This window comes from Chaetodon trifascialis, chromosome 17 (assembly GCF_039877785.1).
Source record: "Chaetodon trifascialis isolate fChaTrf1 chromosome 17, fChaTrf1.hap1, whole genome shotgun sequence".
In the NCBI taxonomy this organism is placed as follows: Eukaryota; Metazoa; Chordata; class Actinopteri; order Chaetodontiformes; family Chaetodontidae; genus Chaetodon; species Chaetodon trifascialis.
In genome coordinates, this window is record NC_092072.1 from 20,601,334 (window position 1) to 20,622,883 (window position 21,550).

General features: G+C 42.3%; 1 protein-coding gene across 4 annotated transcripts in view; it reads right to left on the reverse strand.

Moving 5' to 3' along the window:
* Positions 1-436: 436 nt before the first annotated feature.
* ptprua (protein tyrosine phosphatase receptor type Ua) overlaps positions 437-21,550 on the reverse strand; it is a 180,541-nt gene continuing 159,427 nt past the window's right edge. For all 4 annotated transcript variants that reach the window (XM_070984234.1, XM_070984237.1, XM_070984236.1 and 1 more), the window contains 10 exons: positions 19,259-19,356; positions 16,859-16,975; positions 16,527-16,681; positions 14,169-14,304; positions 11,385-11,534; positions 9,800-10,114; positions 6,831-6,956; positions 3,902-4,059; positions 3,001-3,136; positions 437-1,484 (listed from right to left, as the gene is read on the reverse strand). In XM_070984234.1, coding sequence (XP_070840335.1) covers positions 1,422-1,484; positions 3,001-3,136; positions 3,902-4,059; positions 6,831-6,956; positions 9,800-10,114; positions 11,385-11,534; positions 14,169-14,304; positions 16,527-16,681; positions 16,859-16,975; positions 19,259-19,356 — 1,454 coding nt within the window. In that variant the 3' untranslated portion in view covers positions 437-1,421. The remainder of the gene's footprint in view (positions 1,485-3,000; positions 3,137-3,901; positions 4,060-6,830; positions 6,957-9,799; positions 10,115-11,384; positions 11,535-14,168; positions 14,305-16,526; positions 16,682-16,858; positions 16,976-19,258; positions 19,357-21,550) is intronic.

A 21,550-nucleotide genomic window follows, 5' to 3' on the forward strand; every position in this document is an offset into this window, starting at 1 on the left:
AAGAGTGCAGCTGTCTGCAAAACTTTTAAATGGGGAGGGAGGTTGGGCACACCGAAGAGCACTAATAAACTGCGGGATTAATAGAGACATTATCCAGTCTAAGAAATAAAATCCACATCAGCAACTCTGGATCTTCTGATTTGAAATGATAGCAAGAAATAGCTACTATTTGTAACTCCAATTACCCAACAGCATGTACAGATGATGAGATAATAGAGGCCTGGCAGACGTGTAAAAGGCCCCCTCAACCCTCCTACACAAGATAAGAGCAAGACCACTCTTGTCATGTCTAGGCCTGTACCAGCAGGTGTGCTCAGTAATCCATCCATGATGTTAACATGGGGGGCGGGCACCTTTCCATCAGGGGCTGCTGCCACCCCTCTGGCCCCCGTCCCTGTGTGTAAAAAAAAAAAAAAATCTGTCCAAAAGGCATGGCTGTTAAGCAACAACATATTTTATTTCTTTTCTTGTTTTATACACTATTTAGAAAATAAAACACATTGAATAAATACAAATTTAGAAAGCAACAGATTTTCGCCAGATTCTCACAGCAACACATGGTTATTCTTACGGAGCTCTCTCGGGACTAGCGGAGGGACTTGCATCGCAGAATCCACCCTAAAGCAGACTTGGGCCACACACTGCAATGAAACACTTAAGACTGGGCATGCAGATGCTGAAGTGGTCCTCATTTACAGACACAGAGAGAATGGATTGGCACACTGATAAGACGTTGAGAACATCTAGAAACACCCGTGGGAAGGAGGAAAAAAACATCTATATACACAGAAAATAAATAAAGAGAAATTAGGTCCAAGACAACTCTACTGTACAAATATGTCCATCTGATGTGACCAACTTCTTTCCTTGTCACTCTCAGTAAACCTTCAACTGTCAGCTTCACCCACGATAAAGTTCAATTATAGTACAGTACGACATGGGATGTTCACCAACAGCAGATTGCACCATTTACAGTGTTACAAACAAACACAAAATATCACCCAGTGGTTGGCATCAACTGTAGTTCCCTTTCAGTGTTTGTTCATAGTAAGGCAGGACACAGCTGAGCTCTTAGAATCCTGTCATCGAGGTGTACAATAGGTAGTCCGGCTGCCTTGACAGTGGTCGTATATAAAATGAACTCCACTAAGTGTCCTCTGGTTTGGCAGATGTAAAGTGGCACAAAAGAGGTTGGATCAGAGCGCCGAGGAAAAGCAAAAAGGGTGTCAGTAGTATGTTACAAGTTGTCCAGTGATTTTTCTCAATCAGTCTTTATGGCAGGCGACGTTTCATCCAGGCATGGAGAAGGAGACAACCAGAGCTGTATACATGGACTAAGGAGGCAGGAACAGAGATCCAGGATCCAGGAAACAGGATCCAGACCTTCTCCTCAAAGAAGGATGAAAAGTGAGGGATTGGTGCTATCTGACTTCCAAGCAGTCCAGGTACTCCTGGGCCAAGTCATAGCAGAATCGGTACTGCTCCTAGAACAAGCACAGATATTGACCAGGATTATTATCTATATCAACAAGAAATCCTTTGGATGACCTATAAATTCTCCATTGGATGTTCCCAGAAGTTATTTCATGATCAAATGTTAGCATTTAGTTCTTGGTCTGTCCACGTTTCCTCCACCTGCTCTGTCAACCTCAGTCAAACCAATTGATGCTGCTAACATAGGGTTTCTGCAGCATGATGGAAAAACAGAAAACTGGAAATGATCGAGAATTATTTATTGTTATTATATATCTTCCTTTCAGAACTTCTCAGCAGTTTATAACAATAATTCTTAATGGTATAATAAAGTTAACACATACTGGACCCAAAGACGTGGCAGAAAATGGATGAATGGATTAACCAATTAAATATAATTCATTTCTTAAAAAGTAAAGTTATTGCTAAAATCAACACTTTTGTAAGGTGATCTTTAAATACATTCGAAGGCCTTTTATGAGGAAACTGAATCCAAGGCTTTTAAAGGCTTTTCAGAATCTGCAGACAAGTTATTGTGTGTGAATCAAAGCCTGAAATAATAATATTCCTTTGTGTCACAGAGTTCAATTGGCACCCAGAAACCATTAAACACAGTGAACCACACTTACACTGGGAGACATGTTACTTCATTACCATGAACTGCAGCTTCTTTCAAAGCAATCACACGTACACCATCCTGTTAACTACAAGTGCATCAAATATGTATTAATCTGCAGCTGGAAATAGTCCCCAACAAATGCAGTAATTCCTCCCTCTACAGTGCTACAGTGTGATAGGTCAGACTCTTACAATCAAGCTGAATTGCCAAGTTGTTTCACTTCATCAGCCTGAGATCATGTTTGTGTCGGCTAATTCTCTTGTTTTATTTTCGACTGAACCAAACAGTAGCGTGGTAGCTGCAGTAATGGCTGCTATTAGCTGTTTCCAAACAGCTGTGCTGATCTCATGCACGCTGTTCTGTTGCCATGCGTCACAGATGTAGCTAAGTAGCTAGCCAGCAATGCACTAATGCACCAGTCTGGAACCTGAGCTCAGAACTTATTAAAAAACCCAGTCATCTCTACTATTTCCCCCGTCTCTCCTTTTTCTTGCGTCTGTTTGCTCATAAACTGGAGTCATATGGCCCAAGGATAAGCACAAATGTATTGCTTTTCAACACGCCTCAATTTGCACTACCTACAAGGAAACTGTATCAATATACACCCACTTGCTGCTTTCCTTTGACTTTGTAATCAATATGCTGCATCTAAATTTATTTTCCCATTAAGCCTGAACACACTTTTACAGTGTTTCAATGTGGAGTTATACATTTATGCTGTTTTTCTATATTCAGAAATATATTAAATAAGTGACACCAGTAGCAAGAAAAAAAAAGAAGAGATTTCTATCTAGAAAGAGACTCATTTAATTTTCTTATCTTCCTTTTTCGCTCCCCTAGCATTCCCTGTGTGAGGCAGCAGCATACTATGATGCAGTAACGACCACAAAAGACCTCTGCTGGCTCACCATTGTCTCCACCATGTTTGGCTTAGAGTTGCGCAGTGTTTTGGCAGCAAAGAATACGTCCACCACGCTGTGGTGACGAATCATTTCCAGGATCATGGTGCAGGCACAGAAAGTACCGCTTCGACCACCGCCATTCCTACTCCAGAAAGAATGAACAAAGACACACACACACAGACACAAACACAGAATAGAAGCATAAAGACATGAGTGACCTAATAAAGATGTGGCACAGCAGCTCAGACAGCCTCTCGGAGGGGGAAGCTACAGAGTGAAATGTCACAGTTTGACTGAGCACAGATCACGCATGCTGTCAGAAAAAGGCCAACTGGCAGACTTTCAAGATGAATATCTGAGTAAAGTTCTCATTAAAATACAGGAGCGGGGACTTAATCAGATATGAGACGTCTAACACGCAGTCTGACCTCCAGAGATCAAAGGGCCCTGACATGGAGATGGGGACAAATCTAATGGAAGGCAGGCACCTCCACTCAAGCAGTTAATGTAAAGACACAAACGCTTAATGGTTCTTTTTTCCTCTGTAACTCAGAGTTAATGAGATTTAAGAAGTCGGAAAAGTATACTAACTTCCTTCAGTGTGACCATACCAAGTCTTAAAGTAGCATGGTGAGTAATGTGAATGCAGCCTGGCGTCCTATTAAAACAGTCTCCTTGAGGACCAAAAATTCAAAAGTCCAGCCTTCAGTGGAAAGTCTGAAAGCTGTTTCGAACGCTTTTCTATTCAGACAAGAATAGAATTCATGAGGGGATGCTGAATTAATAATAGATTTGAACCTCACATTAAAAGATGTTGGCCACAGACTGAACCTTGAGTCTGAAAAGGCTCTCATCAGTATTGTCCATTAAAAGCACATATGTGTACGGTGTATGTAAGTGGACTCACAGGCAGTGGACGATGGTGCGTCCCTCTCCACACTCCCTCTGCCAGTTGTGAACCTGAGCCAAAAGGCTAAGGAAGGCTTTCTTGGAGTCGGGCACGTCGCGGTATGGGGACCAGCGCAGGAACTGGAAGTGACGCACCACGAGCTGGCCTTCCTGAAGCTACAGAGACCAAGAGTTATGGCGAGGGAGGGAAAAAATGAGAAGAGTTTGCATTTTTTTCCAATGTGAGCCATCATATATGCATTAAAGCCAGTGCATTTACTCCACACATATCACACACTCATTCAAACATCTGGTTATCAGCCAGAGGAGATTCTATTAACACCTCAAACCTGCTCAAGTTCAACTGTGGAGCACCTGTTCTTCACTTCTAATTGGCTGTTAAAGTTGTGTCGCAGTGTACTGCTAGAAACAAGGCTGACGAGAGCGGTGCGAATGAACCGAAGTGGTAATGTGTCAGGCCCTAAAATTAACTGTAAAACCGCAGCGCTGGGACCAACGTCATTCACATCACAAATGTTGATTAGAGCATCTTTAAAGACAAATATTTTAAACTTTGTCATCTTTATTGTCAAGTACATAATGAGAGTCTCTGAGGCTCTCTCCCCTTTGTCCACATGAACTTTTGACATTTCTGGGCTCTAAAATGCCATTGAGCAGTTAACCCAAATCCATGCTTCAAAATGTTCCAGAAAACTATTGGTCATGTCAGAGAAGCCACAAGCTTGTTTCTCCACGGCCTCATTTTCTGCAGTCTGGGGACTTGAATAGTTTGTTCTTCCAGCACATGCAGAGCTAAGAGTTTCTGGGTTAACTTTTACAACATTCAGTGAGGCCGAAAACAGCCAGCGGATGCTCGACAGCTTGTGGGAATATTATGGTCAAGGTGACCTGTGATTTTTTTAATTATTTTTTTATGAACACAGTTATGTTTACACTTGTTCTCATCAAAGTAAATATTATTTTTAGGTGGCAGATTACTACCTTTGTGGGAACGGAGTAGTGTACATGTGTGCCCTAGTGTATGCACAAGCACTAAGAAAAGCTCTGATGTGAGGCAGAAGAATTTGTTAGTGCTTGGAAACAGTGGTACTTGTAGCATCTTTGCTGTATCTACTGGACAGTGAGGTACCTTCTTAGGACAGAGGCTATCGGTGTCTCGTGGCTCTGTGGTGTCTGTCTCTTCAGAGTCCTGCAGAGAGGCCACGTGGAAACAGTTTCTCATACAGTGTTTAGATATTTGAGGGGCTGGGGTGGGAGTGTGAGGTGATGGGGGCACTGACAGGGGAGGTTTAGACCACAGTAAGGGTCAGGTAGGGTGGCACGAGTCCTCAGAGGGTTTGTCAACTAAAAAAAGACTTCACAGCAAGGACACATCTACTCAACTAGTTGCTAGAAGCATCTACAGGAGACTGCTGAGGACTACTGAGGTCACAGGATGGGAGCTGGAAGAGTCATCGCAGTGCACAGTGGAAGCAGGAGCTAAGCTAAATTACATGTACTCCACACACATACACTCACAACCCACAAACACACTTAGGAACACGAAAGCAGTGAAAGATTGGACATCTGGAGCTTGTCTGAGTAAGTCTTATATTAGTTTCAGTGTTACATAATTGCTCAAACAGGACCGTGTCTGCCTATGAAACAGGTCTTGTGGCTAATAACATTATCATCCTGTTGATACAGAAAGTAGGATTATTATGCTGCAAATCATCCGACCACTGGGAACAACAAATGCCAGCTGGGACCCAGGTCACCATTCAGAATCATTATATTATGTATCAGGCTTCATTAACCCTCTTAACAATAAATGAATTGATTCAGTGCCAGGAAATTCCTCCCGCAGCAGTACGGAGCTGGAACAGTTGTTTGCTGAGGAAGGACTTGAACACGTGCTTTTGTCACTCTCCCAAATTAAAGCAAAAACATGTCTTTTGATAAGAAAATTAGACATCTGAACAGCCATTTTGCCATTTACTCTGTCAAACTGATATATCAGGGCGACTTAGAGCGATTCAGAGTTTACATTTTGATCTTAATGTTTGTTTCTTTACTGTCAAGACAGCGAAAATTAAGGAAATGACATCCTCTCATTAAACTTTCAATACTTTCATTAAATCAAGATAGAGAAGATAAAAAGGTTTCATAAAACTTGACGTATGTGCCGCCTTTCACCATGCACTGCTGTTATCAAGAGCCCGGCTGAGCTCGCTCTCGGTAACACGCTGCTAATGCAGCGCAGGACCCGACGGTATTAACTTACAGTTAAACTTAGTTGTGTCTGCTCTACTACTACTAGTGCCCCCTCAAGGCTAGTTAACCAGACTTGCCCGCCCTGCCACTCCAGTATTCTCACTGTCAGTTGGAGGAAGAACAACGGAGAATGTACTGTTACCCTACCAGTCACTACCTAACTGCTCTGACACAGCTTTTGTTTGATGCTGAGGCAGCGTCAGCTTGCATAATTAGTCAGTTAGCAAAGATGACGCAAGTTCAAACAGAACCGCAGTCAATATTATGCTCAAATAAATGACCAAAGGGGTGAATCGACGCCTCTCTGACACAGTCTCAGCAAGAAGTCAACATTTCTGAGAGCTGAGGTGAAACCACAATGTCAGGTGTCTGTTTCACTCACGGACAGTTGCAGTGACACACAGTACAAAAACACTTGAGCAGCTCAATGTAGCTCTGGGAATGGACTGGTTGATGTAAGGTTCAAACTCTAATATCAAGTGCATTTGGTAAACCCTACGAACATGTTTTAGTTTCTCACAGAGGCTGGCGAGAATCAATGTTTGGATCGTAGTAGATTAACAGGTGCACCTGCTATTTGGTCCACACAGTTTGCCAGATATATCCAAATAATAATTCCATCTGTACATTATCTTCCCAAATCGTCTTTTTCATCGTGTGGTGGATCCACCTACCCGAGTGATGTTCTGAACCCGGAAAAGACGGATGATAACGTCATCATCGGCTGTCCTGGACAGAAGCTCCACCGTCATCGGCCCAAACTGCTGCAAGCCCGGTTCAGGCCAATACTGCAGACAAGGCTGAGGAGAGGAGAGGAGAGGAGAGGAGAGGAGAGGAGAGGAGAGGAGAGGAGAGGAGAGGAGAGGAGGAACAGGGGGTAACAGGTTATTAGCCCACACTTGCTTGAGGGGGGACAAATCATTATGTCAGCAGTCAGTGACAGTGAGGCCCAGTAACAAGACACCTGAGTATTGACAGCACAGACAATTAGCCTAAATGACAATGATTATCTACAAATAGCAACCGTAAATTAAATGAGCAAAAAAACCAACCCGCTCATGGCCGGGAACAATCCTTCACGTAAGCCGCGGTCACCTAGCTTGAATTATTCATGAGCCGAAATCATTACCATTAGCACATTATAAATTAATGGAGAAGGAGACCTTGGCTATGCCTGGGAGAGATAAACAGGAAGTTAGCCCAGAGGTTGGTGTTCGCAAGAGCCAAGGTCTCCCATCATCACTGCCTCAAAGACGCATCCCCCCCAGCCAATAGGAGGGGGGAAAACACACAGGAGCAGTGTTGACACACTGACGTGTTCTGCGGTGACTTTGGGGTTGAGGGGACCCCTGGAGTAGGAAGTGGTGATGGCATTTCACAATGACAGAAGGGTATTAACAGGTGACATTGGGCACGAGGGGAGATAAATATTTATACATTCAGACAGGAGACGGGCTGTAACTCAGGAGGGCAAACTGTGTGTGTGTGTGTGTGTGTGTGTGTGTGTGTGTGTGTGTCTGTGTGTGTCTGTGTGTGTGTGTGTGTGTGTGTGTGTGTGTGTGTGTGTGTGTGTGTGTTGGGAGGTGAACTGTTAATCCACTGGCAGTGAGAGACAGGGAAGGAGAAGAGGAAGAGCAGGAGAGTGACAGAGGAAGAAGGACAGCTTGCAGCTATAAGGGATGGTGGAAATGTTGAGCGGGAATTCAACATGACACGGAGACAGAGCGGCGATAGGGAGACAGCGGAACAAACCCACGCATGAGCAAACATGGGGGAGACGATAAGAATGTGTTAACGCCACCACAGCCCCTGCAAATTAATGCAACGGCTTGAGAGCTTTGTGGCAGGGCACCAGTGAAAGGCCAGACAAGTGATGACCCATCATCACTGTGCTGTGTGTCACACTCTCATGTGAAGGAAGGAGCGATGTGTATGACATGCTGTCACTACGACAGTCCACGTGCTGTATCATGGTCAGATTTACTGAGGAATGGAAGGCCTGCAGAGGTTTTCCAGCATTCAAACACAGGGTGAAATAGTGCTGAAGCAACTCTTCAATTAAGCAGCAATTAACATTGTTTTGCTTTTTGTTATTATTTTTATTATTTTATTATTTTTTTTATTATTTTTTTTATTATTATTATTATTTTGTCATTGCAATTTTATTATAAACCTTATAAAAATGCGATGGGCATTTGCCCGTTTTTGGGAAAATTTTGCACACTAAATGGCAAATTGATTATTTAAAAAAGGAAGATAAACAAAAAATAAAAATAATTTATTGTACCTATAAAATAGCTGTGACTTTTATAGTTGGGTGTTCCCGCACAATCACACAATTAAGTGATATGAGGAGAGGATGCGAGAGAGAGATTTAATTGGTGGAAACAAGTAAAATTACTGTTTACTCCTTTGCAGCACTCGTCCACACATTGTCAGCACTTTTTACCACATGCCACGCTCGCAGCCGGCTAAGTGATAACTCAAAATTTTAAATCAATGTTTTTACTTTAACAGTCATTTACAAAGTATTTTCGCACAAAAGTATCACCTACGTCTGAGAGAAGGCCTAATCATAGTCAGTAACGTGCTGCAGGTAATGAGTCTCATCACATTTGAAAAACGGGAAAAAACTGGGACTTCTCAGCTGTCTGTCAGAATTATTTATTAAACCAAAATCCGCTCTTTTGACAGGTCATTAAGTGAGCATTAATAATCAGCAGCTGCAATTAATACACAAATAAAACTGATTTCGTGGCTGTCGTCATGTGTGGAATTATCACATCACAGTATATTGATTTGTCCATTAAAAAAATATCACATGCTGATGGTGTTGGTATCTCTGTCTGTATTCATCTGTTGTCCTACGATGAATGTTAATTGACTGATGCTAATCTTTTTTGCTCTAATTTCCAGATTATCTCTTTTCCACATTAATTAGAGTAAGAAAAATAGAGTAAGGTGTGTGTCAGACTGAGGTGGAATCCTGTTCCTGCTGTATTTTGCCTTCGACACAGCAACGAAAGAGCCTCTCCTCTCTGAGAATATCCACACCTACCAGGCAGGGGTTTTTTTATTTCTCAGGGAGGAGGAATTGCTCTTTTCAGGAGAGTGTGCTGGCTAAGTGGAAGGGAAGAGGGAGCCTGGCAGATTTTTTTTTTTACACTGCTTTTTGTTTCCATATGCTCGCTCTGGTCGTCTCACTGTTTGCCTTACAGTGTGCTGGTAGGAACGCTCTCCATATCTTCTTTAGGTAATACATGCTGTACATTTCTTATGGGAAAAGCTGTTCTGGTGGCAGAAATCAAACTGTATTGAGTTGAATAAATATGAAAAAGTAACGATCAATTATCAGGCTTGAAATACATCATTTTGTTTTGATATCTTTGCTGCTTGGGTCCTAAAAATGGGGCCATAAGCTAATAAATGTGCTCCAACATCGCACTGTGCTAATGTCTGTATTATTAGAGTATATGTAAACACACTACATTAATACTAATCAAAACCCAGCTGTGATGCAGGTGACATCACACAGGCTTTAATTACAAGCAGCAAACTTAATGAGATTAATAATTAAGCGACTTCTTCCTCCAAGATGAGTGTATTTAAATTTCAGCTGGTTTCACAGCCCCTCTCGTCTTACCCAGGCTGAGTTGGACTGGTTGAGCTGGTTGAGCATCACCACCGAGGTGCAGCCATAGTCATACACAAGCCTCCAGAAATCAGTGGTGGTGCCGGGCAGCGGGTGTGGCGTCACCACGAAGGCGGCCGGCCGGAGGAAGCTGTCAGCGAGCGCTGCGTTAATGTAGTTGCTGCTTTCTCCCTCGGTGGTGACGAGGAAGGCCAGGGAGCGGTCCGGCGGCAGGACGTCCATGCTCCGGTTCTTCTCACGGTTCCTTGGCATCAGAGAAATACTGCACTCCTCCACATCCAGGTGAGGAGTCACCGAGTTCAGAGTCTGAGGGAGGAGGAGGAGGAGGAGCGGCAAAGTGAGGGAGAAGAGAGTGTAGAAGAGATAATTAAAAAGGTTGGCATGTGTGTTTGAGAATGTGTTCAAATTTCAGATGCAGAGATAAAATGAAAGACTGAGAGTGAAGATTGTGATAAGAGGAGACAGACGAAGCGGAACAGAAATGGGATCAAAGAGAGATGGTCAGAGGCAATGATAATATTCCCCACTCAAACAGCCTGGCTGTCAATACTGGACAAGCACAACTATCTCCAATCATCTCCAGGAAACTTTTAAAAACATTAATTATCAGTCAAAACCCCCGAAAGGCTTAATGGATAAAAACACATTTAATCTCATACATTATGAATAAGCAAATTAGGAAGCAATGGAAATTGAAATGAACTGATTATCAAACTTGCTTCATATTGTGAATGACTCCCTATTGGTTTAGACAAAATGAATAGAACCTTCCAGCTGGTAACTGGAATATTGTGCCTTGGATACAAGTCGCAATTATGAGATTCGATTATGAGAGACGACTATGAGCAACGCTACAATTATTCTGGCCAAAGGTCAGCAATCAATAATGCCATTTTAACCGACATTAACTGGAACAGCCAATACCATTACATGAAAGACAAAGTGCTGTTCTTGGTTGTAATCTAAAACCTGTGCTGAGCAAAATGTTTATTATGTTTACTGTACACCGATTAGAAGAGCAGCGCCAGCCTCAGAGGCATCGCTCTCACGGTAAGTACCCATTCATTTACACAGGAGCATTTTTCTCATTTAAGACATACAGTATAAGACACAGTGTGCAGAGAAGGGCAGATGTACGAGCTCTCATGAAGAGGATATGGACTGAAACACAGCTGCGACAGAGCAATCCGTGAGCTGTAGTGAAATGGACATTTTCTTAAATTGAAAAAGTCAAGTAGCAGCGAGGTCTTGTGCAGAATAAAATCGCAGGACTCGAGTCAAGTCTAGTGTTGTGCGTTGCCTGACTTTTGAGGGACCAGAAGAGCGAGTTTAAAGAATCTAGTAGTAAAAGCTGAGTGGAGCGCCTTTAAGTCTGAACTGCTTTTAATTCAAATGTCAAATATCAGCTGCATGGAGGAGTGCTGTCACTGTGCACATTAAAGCTAGATGTAAAGCTGTGTGTTTAGGGCTTCCTGCGCAGCTCTGGTGCCTGCATGCTGTGAGTTACTAGTTCGGGAAACAACAACCACTTTAAAGACACTAATACAAACTTCTAAACAGAAATGGTGTGTATTACCTGAAACTCCTCTCTGAGCTGTGAAGTGTTGCTCTGGGAATCAACCTTCAGCATGTCCTTATAGGTGAGGGCAAACTCATTGACAGGGATGGCAGTCTCTCCACACAGACAAGCCTCCAGGATGGCATCGTGGATGAACACATACTGCTCCTGCGAGACAGACAGCAGAGAAAAACGTCCACACATTTACAAAGTCACACAAAACCCTCGCTGCACTGAGCGGCCCAACTGTTAATTGCCCACTTGTGACGAACAATGCAGAATTTAATTACTGCTGCTGAATGTTGACTAATAGTAATAACTGTCATTCTTTCACATCAACATGCCCACTCTCAGGCATTGTTTCCAAGCAGAAGATTGTATATAAATTGGGTAAAAAGTGCAGAAATCACACATCAGAGGAGCAAAACACTGCCCACACACAATATTTAAATAACGTCATGAGCTAAGCAATTAACAAGGAAACTAAGAAATTTGTTTTGACATCCAACCAAACAAAAGATCAAAGAGGCTTGGAAACATTCAAAATTAAAGGCGTATAACTGTCTCTCCTCCAACTTAGTTATAATTTTTAATGTGCTCTGTAATTGCAGAAATGCTGCATGTATTGGGCTGGTAGACCAGCTCGAGCTGAAAGGTGAAAAGATGAAATTAAAAGGGAGATAAAGCCATTGTTTTGGTATTTACTGCACCATCTCTACTTCTAAATTTGCTAATAAGAGAACATTCGGAAAGTATTTGCCAACTTTTAATGGTTTTATTTACTCTAGCAATGAATGTCTTTCTCTGGTTTGTTTATTGGAAGACTGGGAATTCACATTACAGTACACTTTAAATTTGCTACTGCATATTTACTGACATTTCTTTTTATGTAAGTGAGTATCTTAGTATATAAGGGTTGATACTTGTTTACTAAGGATGCTTCAATATGATTAGCAGTTTTAAACGAGTGTACAATAACAATTATATTTAATGGGCTTCAAACCGGAAACATTAGACTGTTAAATCATTTTGGCTTTCACTGGAGAGTTGCAGAGAGGAATGTCTTAAAGTCTTCAATATGATGCATTGTTATTAGACAAAACATAGGAAAATAGTTTAAATTAACTCCACCTGGACCAGCTACAGCATCAATTAATGAAATAAATATTCCAGTGATAAAATGAATATTACCGGGAAAGGCACCGGTCTAATGAAAATTTTAGTTTTGAAAACTTAAAGCTGCACTCATCAGCTTCTTATTATTAACAATTAATCAAATAACGATGTGGGATGTGAAAGGTTTTGGTTGTAGTGACGAACCTACAGAACATCATAACCCCACTCTGCACTTCTCCTCTGCTCTACACAGCATTTTAAGAGCAAAAAGCTCTGATAAACACAGTTCTTACCTGTCCAGCACCACATGGCAAACAGGCAAAGTGAGCAGCTATTAACACTACAGAGCTTCTTACCTTTGTACTACATGTTTTCACAATGCTGCTCTTATCAGCCTTTTTTCTAACTAAAGTAAGGAGACGCTGTTGTTGAAAACATCAGACAGACAAAGTTAGCAACTAGCGGGCGAGCAGTGGAACATTTAGCAACTACAATAAAGAGACAGATATTTTTCTCACGAGTTGGTGGAGATCAGAGCAGAGTTTGCTAACATGTTAGTCACAATAAATTTATAACATCAGATGGTGTCATGTGTTTTAAGCCTTCTCATGCTGCCCCCAGGTGGCCAAAAAATTAGTGCTGTCAGGCGATTAAAAAAATTAATCTAATTAATTACAGGATTTGTAATTAATTAATCTAATTAATCGCATTTTAATCTCATATCTGCTAAAGGTCCCCAAATAAAGAATTTGAATTCTAGGACGTTACAATTCACTGACATTCACATTACAGCTGGTGAATTCTTTTCATCACTGTAGTTCTCGACGGTAGCTGGAAATTAGAGTCAGATGACGCTATCTGAAACGCCTCTTTTAGGCCCTCGTCTTCCACGATTGAAATCGGCCTGCAATCAGCAGCAACCCACTTTGCGATTGAGTTTGTCAGTTTTTCTGTCATGACTCTGCTCATTCGTTTTCCTAACTCAGCAAGTGTGGGTTGGCGGAGTGAGCTCACGGTAGCACTAGCGGCACTAGCAGCAACTACATGTTTAGCGTTTAAATGATAATTCAGGCTGGAGCTGCTACGGTGATAGGAAAATTCTTTTTTACACAAGGTACAAATCACTGCGTTCTTGTTAATAATCCCGTCATTGTTCTTTTTATAAATAAACTTGCCGTTCAAAGGTCCAAGTAGGCTTGCCTCGCTCTCCGGTGTCACATCCATGCCTGTTGTCACCCTGCTTTTGACTAGTAGCGCAGGTAGGATGCAGCCTACGGGTCACTCAAAGGGCCAAATTTAAAATGCTTGCGCATTGACTTGCCACTCATGATTAATTGCGTTCATTTTTATAGCGCGTTAATTTGCAGCGTAATTAATTAATCTAATTAACGCGTTAAACTGACAGCCCTACAAAAAATCAGAACTTGGAATATTTTTACATTGTGATCTCTCTACTGTGCCGGCACTCTTCCTCCACCGCTGCCTGTGGTTTGTGTGAATGCTGTTTCAGAGGCTTTTGTAGCTTAAAAAGAATCAAATTCTAGTGCAAACATGCATGATAATGGTCAAATACAAAAGTGATGAGAACTGTGGACTACCAGCAGCTTCATATTGTGAAGATCAAATGTGCAAGCTTATGGTTAACAGTGTCAGCCTCTCTAACCACACTGCTGCCCTCCCACTCACTTCAGTCTGGATCATGTTGATACGTCTGGAGCAGAGGGTCTTGACACAGTTGTAGATGTCCACCACTCCTTCACATTCAGCCATATCCAGCATGACATCCAGCACAATGTAGCAGCCAGTCCTGCCTGCCCCCATGCTGGAGCAAAGGAGAGAGGAGAAAGATCGACAAGCCTGAACACACCACTAAAATGAAAAAGCCTCAGCAGGGAGCCTTTCGTAATGATCGAGATACTCTGGCCAAAGTCAAGTATAATAAGAGGCTTTGTCCTGGAAAGAAAGACAGGAAATACAGTGGCCATTATGTTCTGGCATAAAAAAAAAAAAAAAAAAAAAACTAAGTTGAAGTTTGAAAATGAAAAACCTTTTAGTTAGAAAGTGCTAAGACATTTAAAAACACACTGAGTACTGACCTATGCCTCCCATAGCTGGGTCTAACACAGCCATAAAGGCATGTGTAGGTGTTTGTGAATGCCTCAGCCCTATCCAGGAAAGGTTTGGTTATTTTAAAATCCATCTGAATGTCTGCACTAGGATGTGTTACGCCTCAGGTACACATCTGTCTTCATAGCATTTCCTTGTTCAAATCAACAAAAAATATCAGCATCTGAGTAATTACTCAAAGTCCTCAGTGTCCCTGTTCATATGTCTCATGCTTGCTTGACCTATAATGCTGATATTTTCGACAGGCATCTACCGTATTATTTAGTGGGTTGACTTGGCACATAATGCACAATACAACCATGTTATGAAAGGTAGAATGTGCATAAAGAAATGAATCGGATGATTCATGAGCTGGATGAAACGTATAACGCAGCGACACACTGAGAACAATGAGCAGACCTTTACATTTTGACATCATTCCCTCCAAATCAAACCTTGTTACTATTAGATCTTATGAATTTTTGAAGAAAGTAAATAAACAAAATGTTAATAAGGATACTTTCATATCAAACCTATTTGGGTACATTCAACTCGGTTTGGTTCGTTTTGGCTGGCGTGAAAGCTGTCAATCAAGTCTGGTGCAGAAACGTCCGGCCTGAGACCGCCTCAGTGGGCGTTTCCAAACCCACGCTCCAGTTCTCTGCCTCTGGTCTGATTCAGTGGATGAGCTGCTAAGCCTGAAGTGTTTTCCCTTGATCTGGTTTCTTTTCACATCGAAAAAACTTCTAGCAAACCAAAGTGCATCGCAGCATTCCATTGCTGCCTCTCACATAAGCCATCAGTGTTTTCTCTTCTTTTTTTTAATGATTGAATTACAGAGCTGTCACCCCTGCAGTTTGGTTCTATTGATCTGGATCAGGGAAAAAAAAGCCAAATCGTTGTCTTTTCAGCTTTGGTGTGGCTCGTGTTCGTATTGGATTTTCACAAACAAACAAAGAGCTGTAAGCATGAAGTTGTACAGACTGACAGGTAACAGTGATGTGACATTTCTGACCGTCATCCTGCATCCTCACTCCTACAGTACATGGACCCATGTGGGGAAATTAAATTGTGGTGACTGACAGCAGGTTGTTCTGCATTTTAATGTGAGCATTATTAGTATTATTAGACTGCAAATTAAGCCCATGCTATAATGACAAACTGAGCCAGGACAGATAAAAGGGGTCTTGTACAGCAGCATTGTGCAGGGCTGTTACTGTGGGGTCACTATGCCACACACTTTATAATGGACTTAATGGACTGCCAAAGTAGACAGAGTAGGAAACAAGCACAACACACTGCAGTTTTAACTGCTTTTGACTGTGCAGTATGTGTTACCATGGTTAACAAATGATTTGCAAGAATATGGGCTGCATTTCTTATTATAAGATCATATCCTGAAGAGGGATGGGTCACGAGTTTTGAATGTTCTAATACAAAAATTAAAGAGCTAGCATCACATTGTCTTAAAAAGTATATTTTCCCTTGTTTTTAACCTCTGTGGGTGTGACATAGTTAACTGGATCTTGCTGAAAGTAGATCTCTTGTATATGTAATCTGTAGAAATCAGCGCGCTCCCAACCACAGGAAGACAGGTTAAGCTAACTGTTCGTGTATTGCAAGTCTACAACTACTACACACATCATTTGAGAGTGAAGCACTCTCACTGTGTCCAATAGGACCAATGGATTTTGGCACGTAGTTCTCTTCAAATGGAGAGCTTACATGGGAAAAGTAGCTTCTCACTCTGACTCTTGGCATATTTTTTAAGTGCAATATGACCTACACATGTTTTAATGGTGTAACACACACAAGGCTAAAGAAACGCTTGTTGTCAGTGTAGAGGGACAAAAGAAACATCTGTTACTGTTGCCCTGACACTGACTCCTGACAGTCAAACCTGACTTACGGCTATCAGGGTGGACAGTGATGAATTACCTGCAGTGGACCACCACAGGCCCAGCGTCAGGAGGTGTTGAGGCCTTGACCCGACGCAGGAAAGCCAGCAGGCCGGTGGCATGGTACGGCACCCCGTGCTCAGGCCAGGAGGTGAAGTGGAACTGGCACACCTCATGTTTGGCAGGGTAACCTCTCTGGAAGAAACAATCAGGCAGAGTTAATTAGATGCTATTATCAGAAAAGTGGGAATGTTACAGGAGTTCACAAACAGAAACCAATGAAACAACCTGAAGCTGAATGAGAAACATATTGGTGGGTATATATGAAAGAACCAAGAGAGCTGTGATAAAAATAATGTGAGTATGACTCACCCTCTCCATGGCGAAGGTGCGCACAGTGTACTCTGCCAGTGTTTCTGTCTTCAGCAGAGTTATCTTAATGTCACCGTAGAGCTCAGTGTCATCAGGCCAATACTTACAGCACTTCATCTGGACAACAACAAACAGTTTCAGTTCAGAGGGGTTCACACACATACTACACAGCTGATTTATCTCAACCACAGACAACAAACATCCTCACCACTCAGCACAAATGTTTCAACCAGGAGACATACAGCAACCCTCTCACCCTGATCCGACCTTTGCTGAATATTTGGACTTTACTACAGCTCTTCCTATCATCACCACCATCACATCTGAGCCGTAAAAGTGTTGACACCAAGGACAGATGCGACATTTTGATCGGATTTCTGGGGACATTTCCCACTCTTGGTTATAAAAGTCACTGTCTGTGATGGTATTATTTCCCTCTCTCTGTCCCCAGGAAGGCAGTCCTCAAAAACCTGCACTGTTAAGTTTTTAAGTGAATGCCTCTTTTATTTGTCCCTCGATGCAGTGCTTTTTGTGGCGTTGACATTTTCCTCCACTGCTGGCTACAGACTACAGTAGCCACTGGGGGATGGTAGTTGCACTGCCATGTGAAAGGCTGAAAGGGCACTCTTAATCATACGGGGCATTTTCTGGTCTCTTAATTTTCTTTAATTGAACTTTTTTTGTTCTATTCTCACATTTCTCTTTGAGCCCTGTTGATTTGTGACCCTGGCTGACATTTACTGGCTGTGTTGTATCAGTTTCACAGGATGAGATCTCACAGCATTTGTAATTTTTTTTTTGTGTTAGACATTTTTAGAATGCACAAATCAGTTCTTACATGGAAATCAGCTGTCACTGAATATTAACATCCGTTAACTTCAGGGAGCAATAGCAGCTCACAAATCAGTTTGCTTGCTAATTTGGTCTGTTTAGACGGAGAGTGAAAGATGGAGTATGGTGGACATGTCTGAACTGATGTTTTGATAAATTAATAATGGGAAAATGACAATTACATAACGTACCTCAAATTACAAAACATCTAACATAAAGTTAGACTAAATGATCTAATAAGGTTGCTAGATTAGCATGATTGGAAATTTCCCACTCATCTGAACTACATGGATTACATTAACTCTGAAAGTCACACTTTCTAATATGCATAAATAAGGCAAAGTCATATTTATATAGAAAAGCAGTTAAGTTGCCCTCATGGAGCTGACTGCAGCCGCTCTTCCTGAGTTAAACATAGCCTCGAGACTCCTCTGTTTGTTGTGCTAAAAGTTACTGTTCATCAGCCTTAATTATCTTGTTAAGCTCTGAATGCAGCACAGTTCTCGGCGGGCCCGTGTGTTATGTTCACTGCCTCTGAAGAGGAATAAGTCTCCATCATGTACGACACAGGCTGTTGCTGATCAGGCTTGCTAATGCTAATGCTACCAGCAGCTATGTGTGAGAGGCACAGGCCCTGGGCCACGCGGTGGGGGCCGTGGACTCGATGTGCCATGCTTGCAGCTTCATCAGGGCAGACAGAATTCATCTGAACTGAACTTTCAAATCCAATGAGACACATACAAGCTCATTTTAAGCAGAGAAAACAGTGTGAAGTTCCTCTTTAATAGTGTCACTTTGGTTAGCATAATCTGATAATCTCATTCTAAACTGCAGAAATTATATTAAATCTGGAACACATATTTCGCCATGTATACAGAACTAAATGAAACAGTCATTCCATAGAAAATACTGGAAGATTCTTGGCAGATATGCAGTTTATGACATTCTGTTCATATAGACACAAAGGAGCCTCTAAGCTAGTAAAGGTTTTACTAATTTCTGGATTATTTCACTCAAATCTTTAGCCGCTTAGAGACTTCTTTGGTAATGGTGCAACTCAATTTATAAAATCACTCTCCTTAAAGTAGCTAGCATTTATTAAAAACTTAGGACTGTATGTCTGACCTTTGTGACGGATTTACAAATAGCTAGTCAACCTGTCCAGAGCCAGGCAGGTAAAATCAGCTTGATGTATAAAATTTTAAACATTTTATTACATTTTTTCAGAAAAAGTGTCGTTCAGTGCATCCAAAACCGTCATACTTGGTCATATGTATTTTAATACTGTAACAGCAGCCTACTGTATTCAGCAGGCAGGCCGAGTTGGAGGCCACAGTGTTCTTCCGTGGTCCCTCACATACATTAAAGCTTTGATCTTGGAGCACAGCCACCAAAGCAAAAGGTGATCACTCATGATCAGACAGCAGCAGCCATTTCCTCCCACAACACAGGGTGCAGCAGCTATTCTGACATATAGTGAATGATAAAGGGAGCTCCAGAAATACATCCTCTCCATCCATCTTCACAGGCGGCTGGAGAGGTCACAGGACAAAGGGAAGGGAAACCTACCCTTCCCACTTCCACCAGCTTGGTGATCATGACAATACTGAAGCAGTTCTCCTGCCAAACCATCCTCCAGAAGTCATAGATCATCTCCTGCTTTGGGCCTGCAGAGGAGGAGATATACAGTAGAGGCATAGGTGGAGGAGTGGGAGAAGAAAAAGGGAGGGGAGACGGTGGAGGAGGAGAAGGAGCGGAGGATAAGGAGGGCGGAGAGATGAGCCATAAGTCAGAGAAAATAGCAGCAATAACCATGAATGTAGAAGCCCTGTGCAATCCATGCCAGGGAATAGAGTAACAATGTGTCATTCATGAACTATTGCCCGCTCTGTGTTCTCCTAATTCTACAGAGAAATGTCATTTCAATACACCCACAAATCCTCAGCCATTGTGCAAACAAGCTCCTGTATTGCCTTACGCAGACACCAGTGGCTGACACAAATCACAGCCCCCTGGAGAAGATGACACTTTCATTGATTTCATTACACTGTGCCGTTGATAATATCACAAGGTCCTCCTTCATACTGACTCCTCTGCCAAACACACTACACCCCTTTTGTCTATACATTTCTACCCACTCAATTTATTTAATAGGATTATTATCTTGTCTCCAGTAACTGGCCTCAATGGCTTTTTTGAGAGAAGGTTGCGCCTTCTTATCCCTCACATGTTTGTGTGCTGGCTGAACTAAACTTTGAATATGGAAGTTCACTCTTGACCTTTGGGAACAGTCTCTCGAACAAAGTAATCTAACATCCACGCACCACCTTTTCTTCACATGGGTATATAAATCTGGTGGCAGACCGCACAGCAGTAGATTTTTAAATCATAAAGCAGGTGGTATTCTATATTCTCTACAATCTGTCTTACTCACAGAAACATGGATGCAGCGTGTTCATTATTCTGTCAGCGTGCTATGTGTTCATTTATTACCCACATTAAAACTGTGACATTCAATTACAATTCCGTCTGACTAATATTTACTCCATTTCTCAAGCACCATTACCATTTATCAATCGGAGTCTGGCTAACACATTCAAGCAAGCATGCTTCCTGTTCTGCTGGGATCTCTTGGCCACAACACACCAGCCTCATTTAAAATCAGCTCTATAATAAGGATGTTTCCAGCTGAGATGTTTGATATCACTGAATTTTTGGGTCCTCGTTAAGATATAATGGAAAAGAGCTTAACCCGTGCAATGGCTTTTGCAGGAGGGCCAGCAAAAGAGTCACTGCTGTAACCCAACCTGACAAAGGCAGGGACAAATGTTTCAGAAGCTAACTGGGATCAAAAGAATTCTGCCAAAAAAGGCATAAAAAGCAGAATATAAGCCTAAAGAGGGTTTTTGTCTCCACAGATAAACAATTAAGCATAAGGTAATGCTCGTTTTCACTGCTTTTTCCGCTGCAGTTGTCTTAACAAAAGGCATCAAAAGATATGCCTTTAGACTACATGCTCCAGGGTAAAAATGTAAAGACCTCTGAAGGCTGAGAAATACAATAGGAGGAGGAGGAGTAACTGCCTTGCTTGCCTGTTAAAAAACAGGGCATGTGCAGAGCCTGACAAATGCTTTACCTTTCATAACAGCAAGATGCTGGTCTTTACTGTAGTTGACCCGAGGTGGGCTGCACCAGCCTGCGCACGCTTGAATACGCACACGTAGGCAGCTACTTTAACCACTGTTTTCCCTCCTCTTCACAGGGTTATTCACAGCTCCCTCGCCTGTTAGCAATCGCTGCACCGGCTTCAATGTGTATTAGTGATATGAGATGTTAATTTTTCAGCAGCAGCAGGAGAAGCCAACTAATGCATCGCCAGAGGGTCAGGGCAGCCAGTTGAGAGACAGATGATGTGTGATACCAGTGGCTGGGTGGGTGAATCTGTATGCATAGCACAACATGCTGTCGCTTTGGACTCGGGCTTTCAGAGTGCGCCTGGCATTTCTCCTCCTCGTCCGCCTCCCCCTCAACCGCCTCCTCCCTCTCCCTCATCTCTGGACATAATAGAGAGTTAGCCCAGAGCAGCTGCTGCCTGCTGCACAAGCACAGCCGCCTTAAGACTCATCGAAGATACAACAAATCAACCTCAACCTGCCGTGACAGTCGACCACCCAGGGCTCGCCACGAGTATATGCAGAGCATTGTTCAGTGCATGCAGAGTGAGAGGGGAGAGTGACAGCTTGAATGATGCAGTGTATGTACTGTGAGTGTCAGTGTATGTGTACTGCACATGTGTCTGTGGTGTGTGTATGTTTTACATTTTATCTTTGGTTAGCAGGTTAGACTTTTCTTATCTTGGGA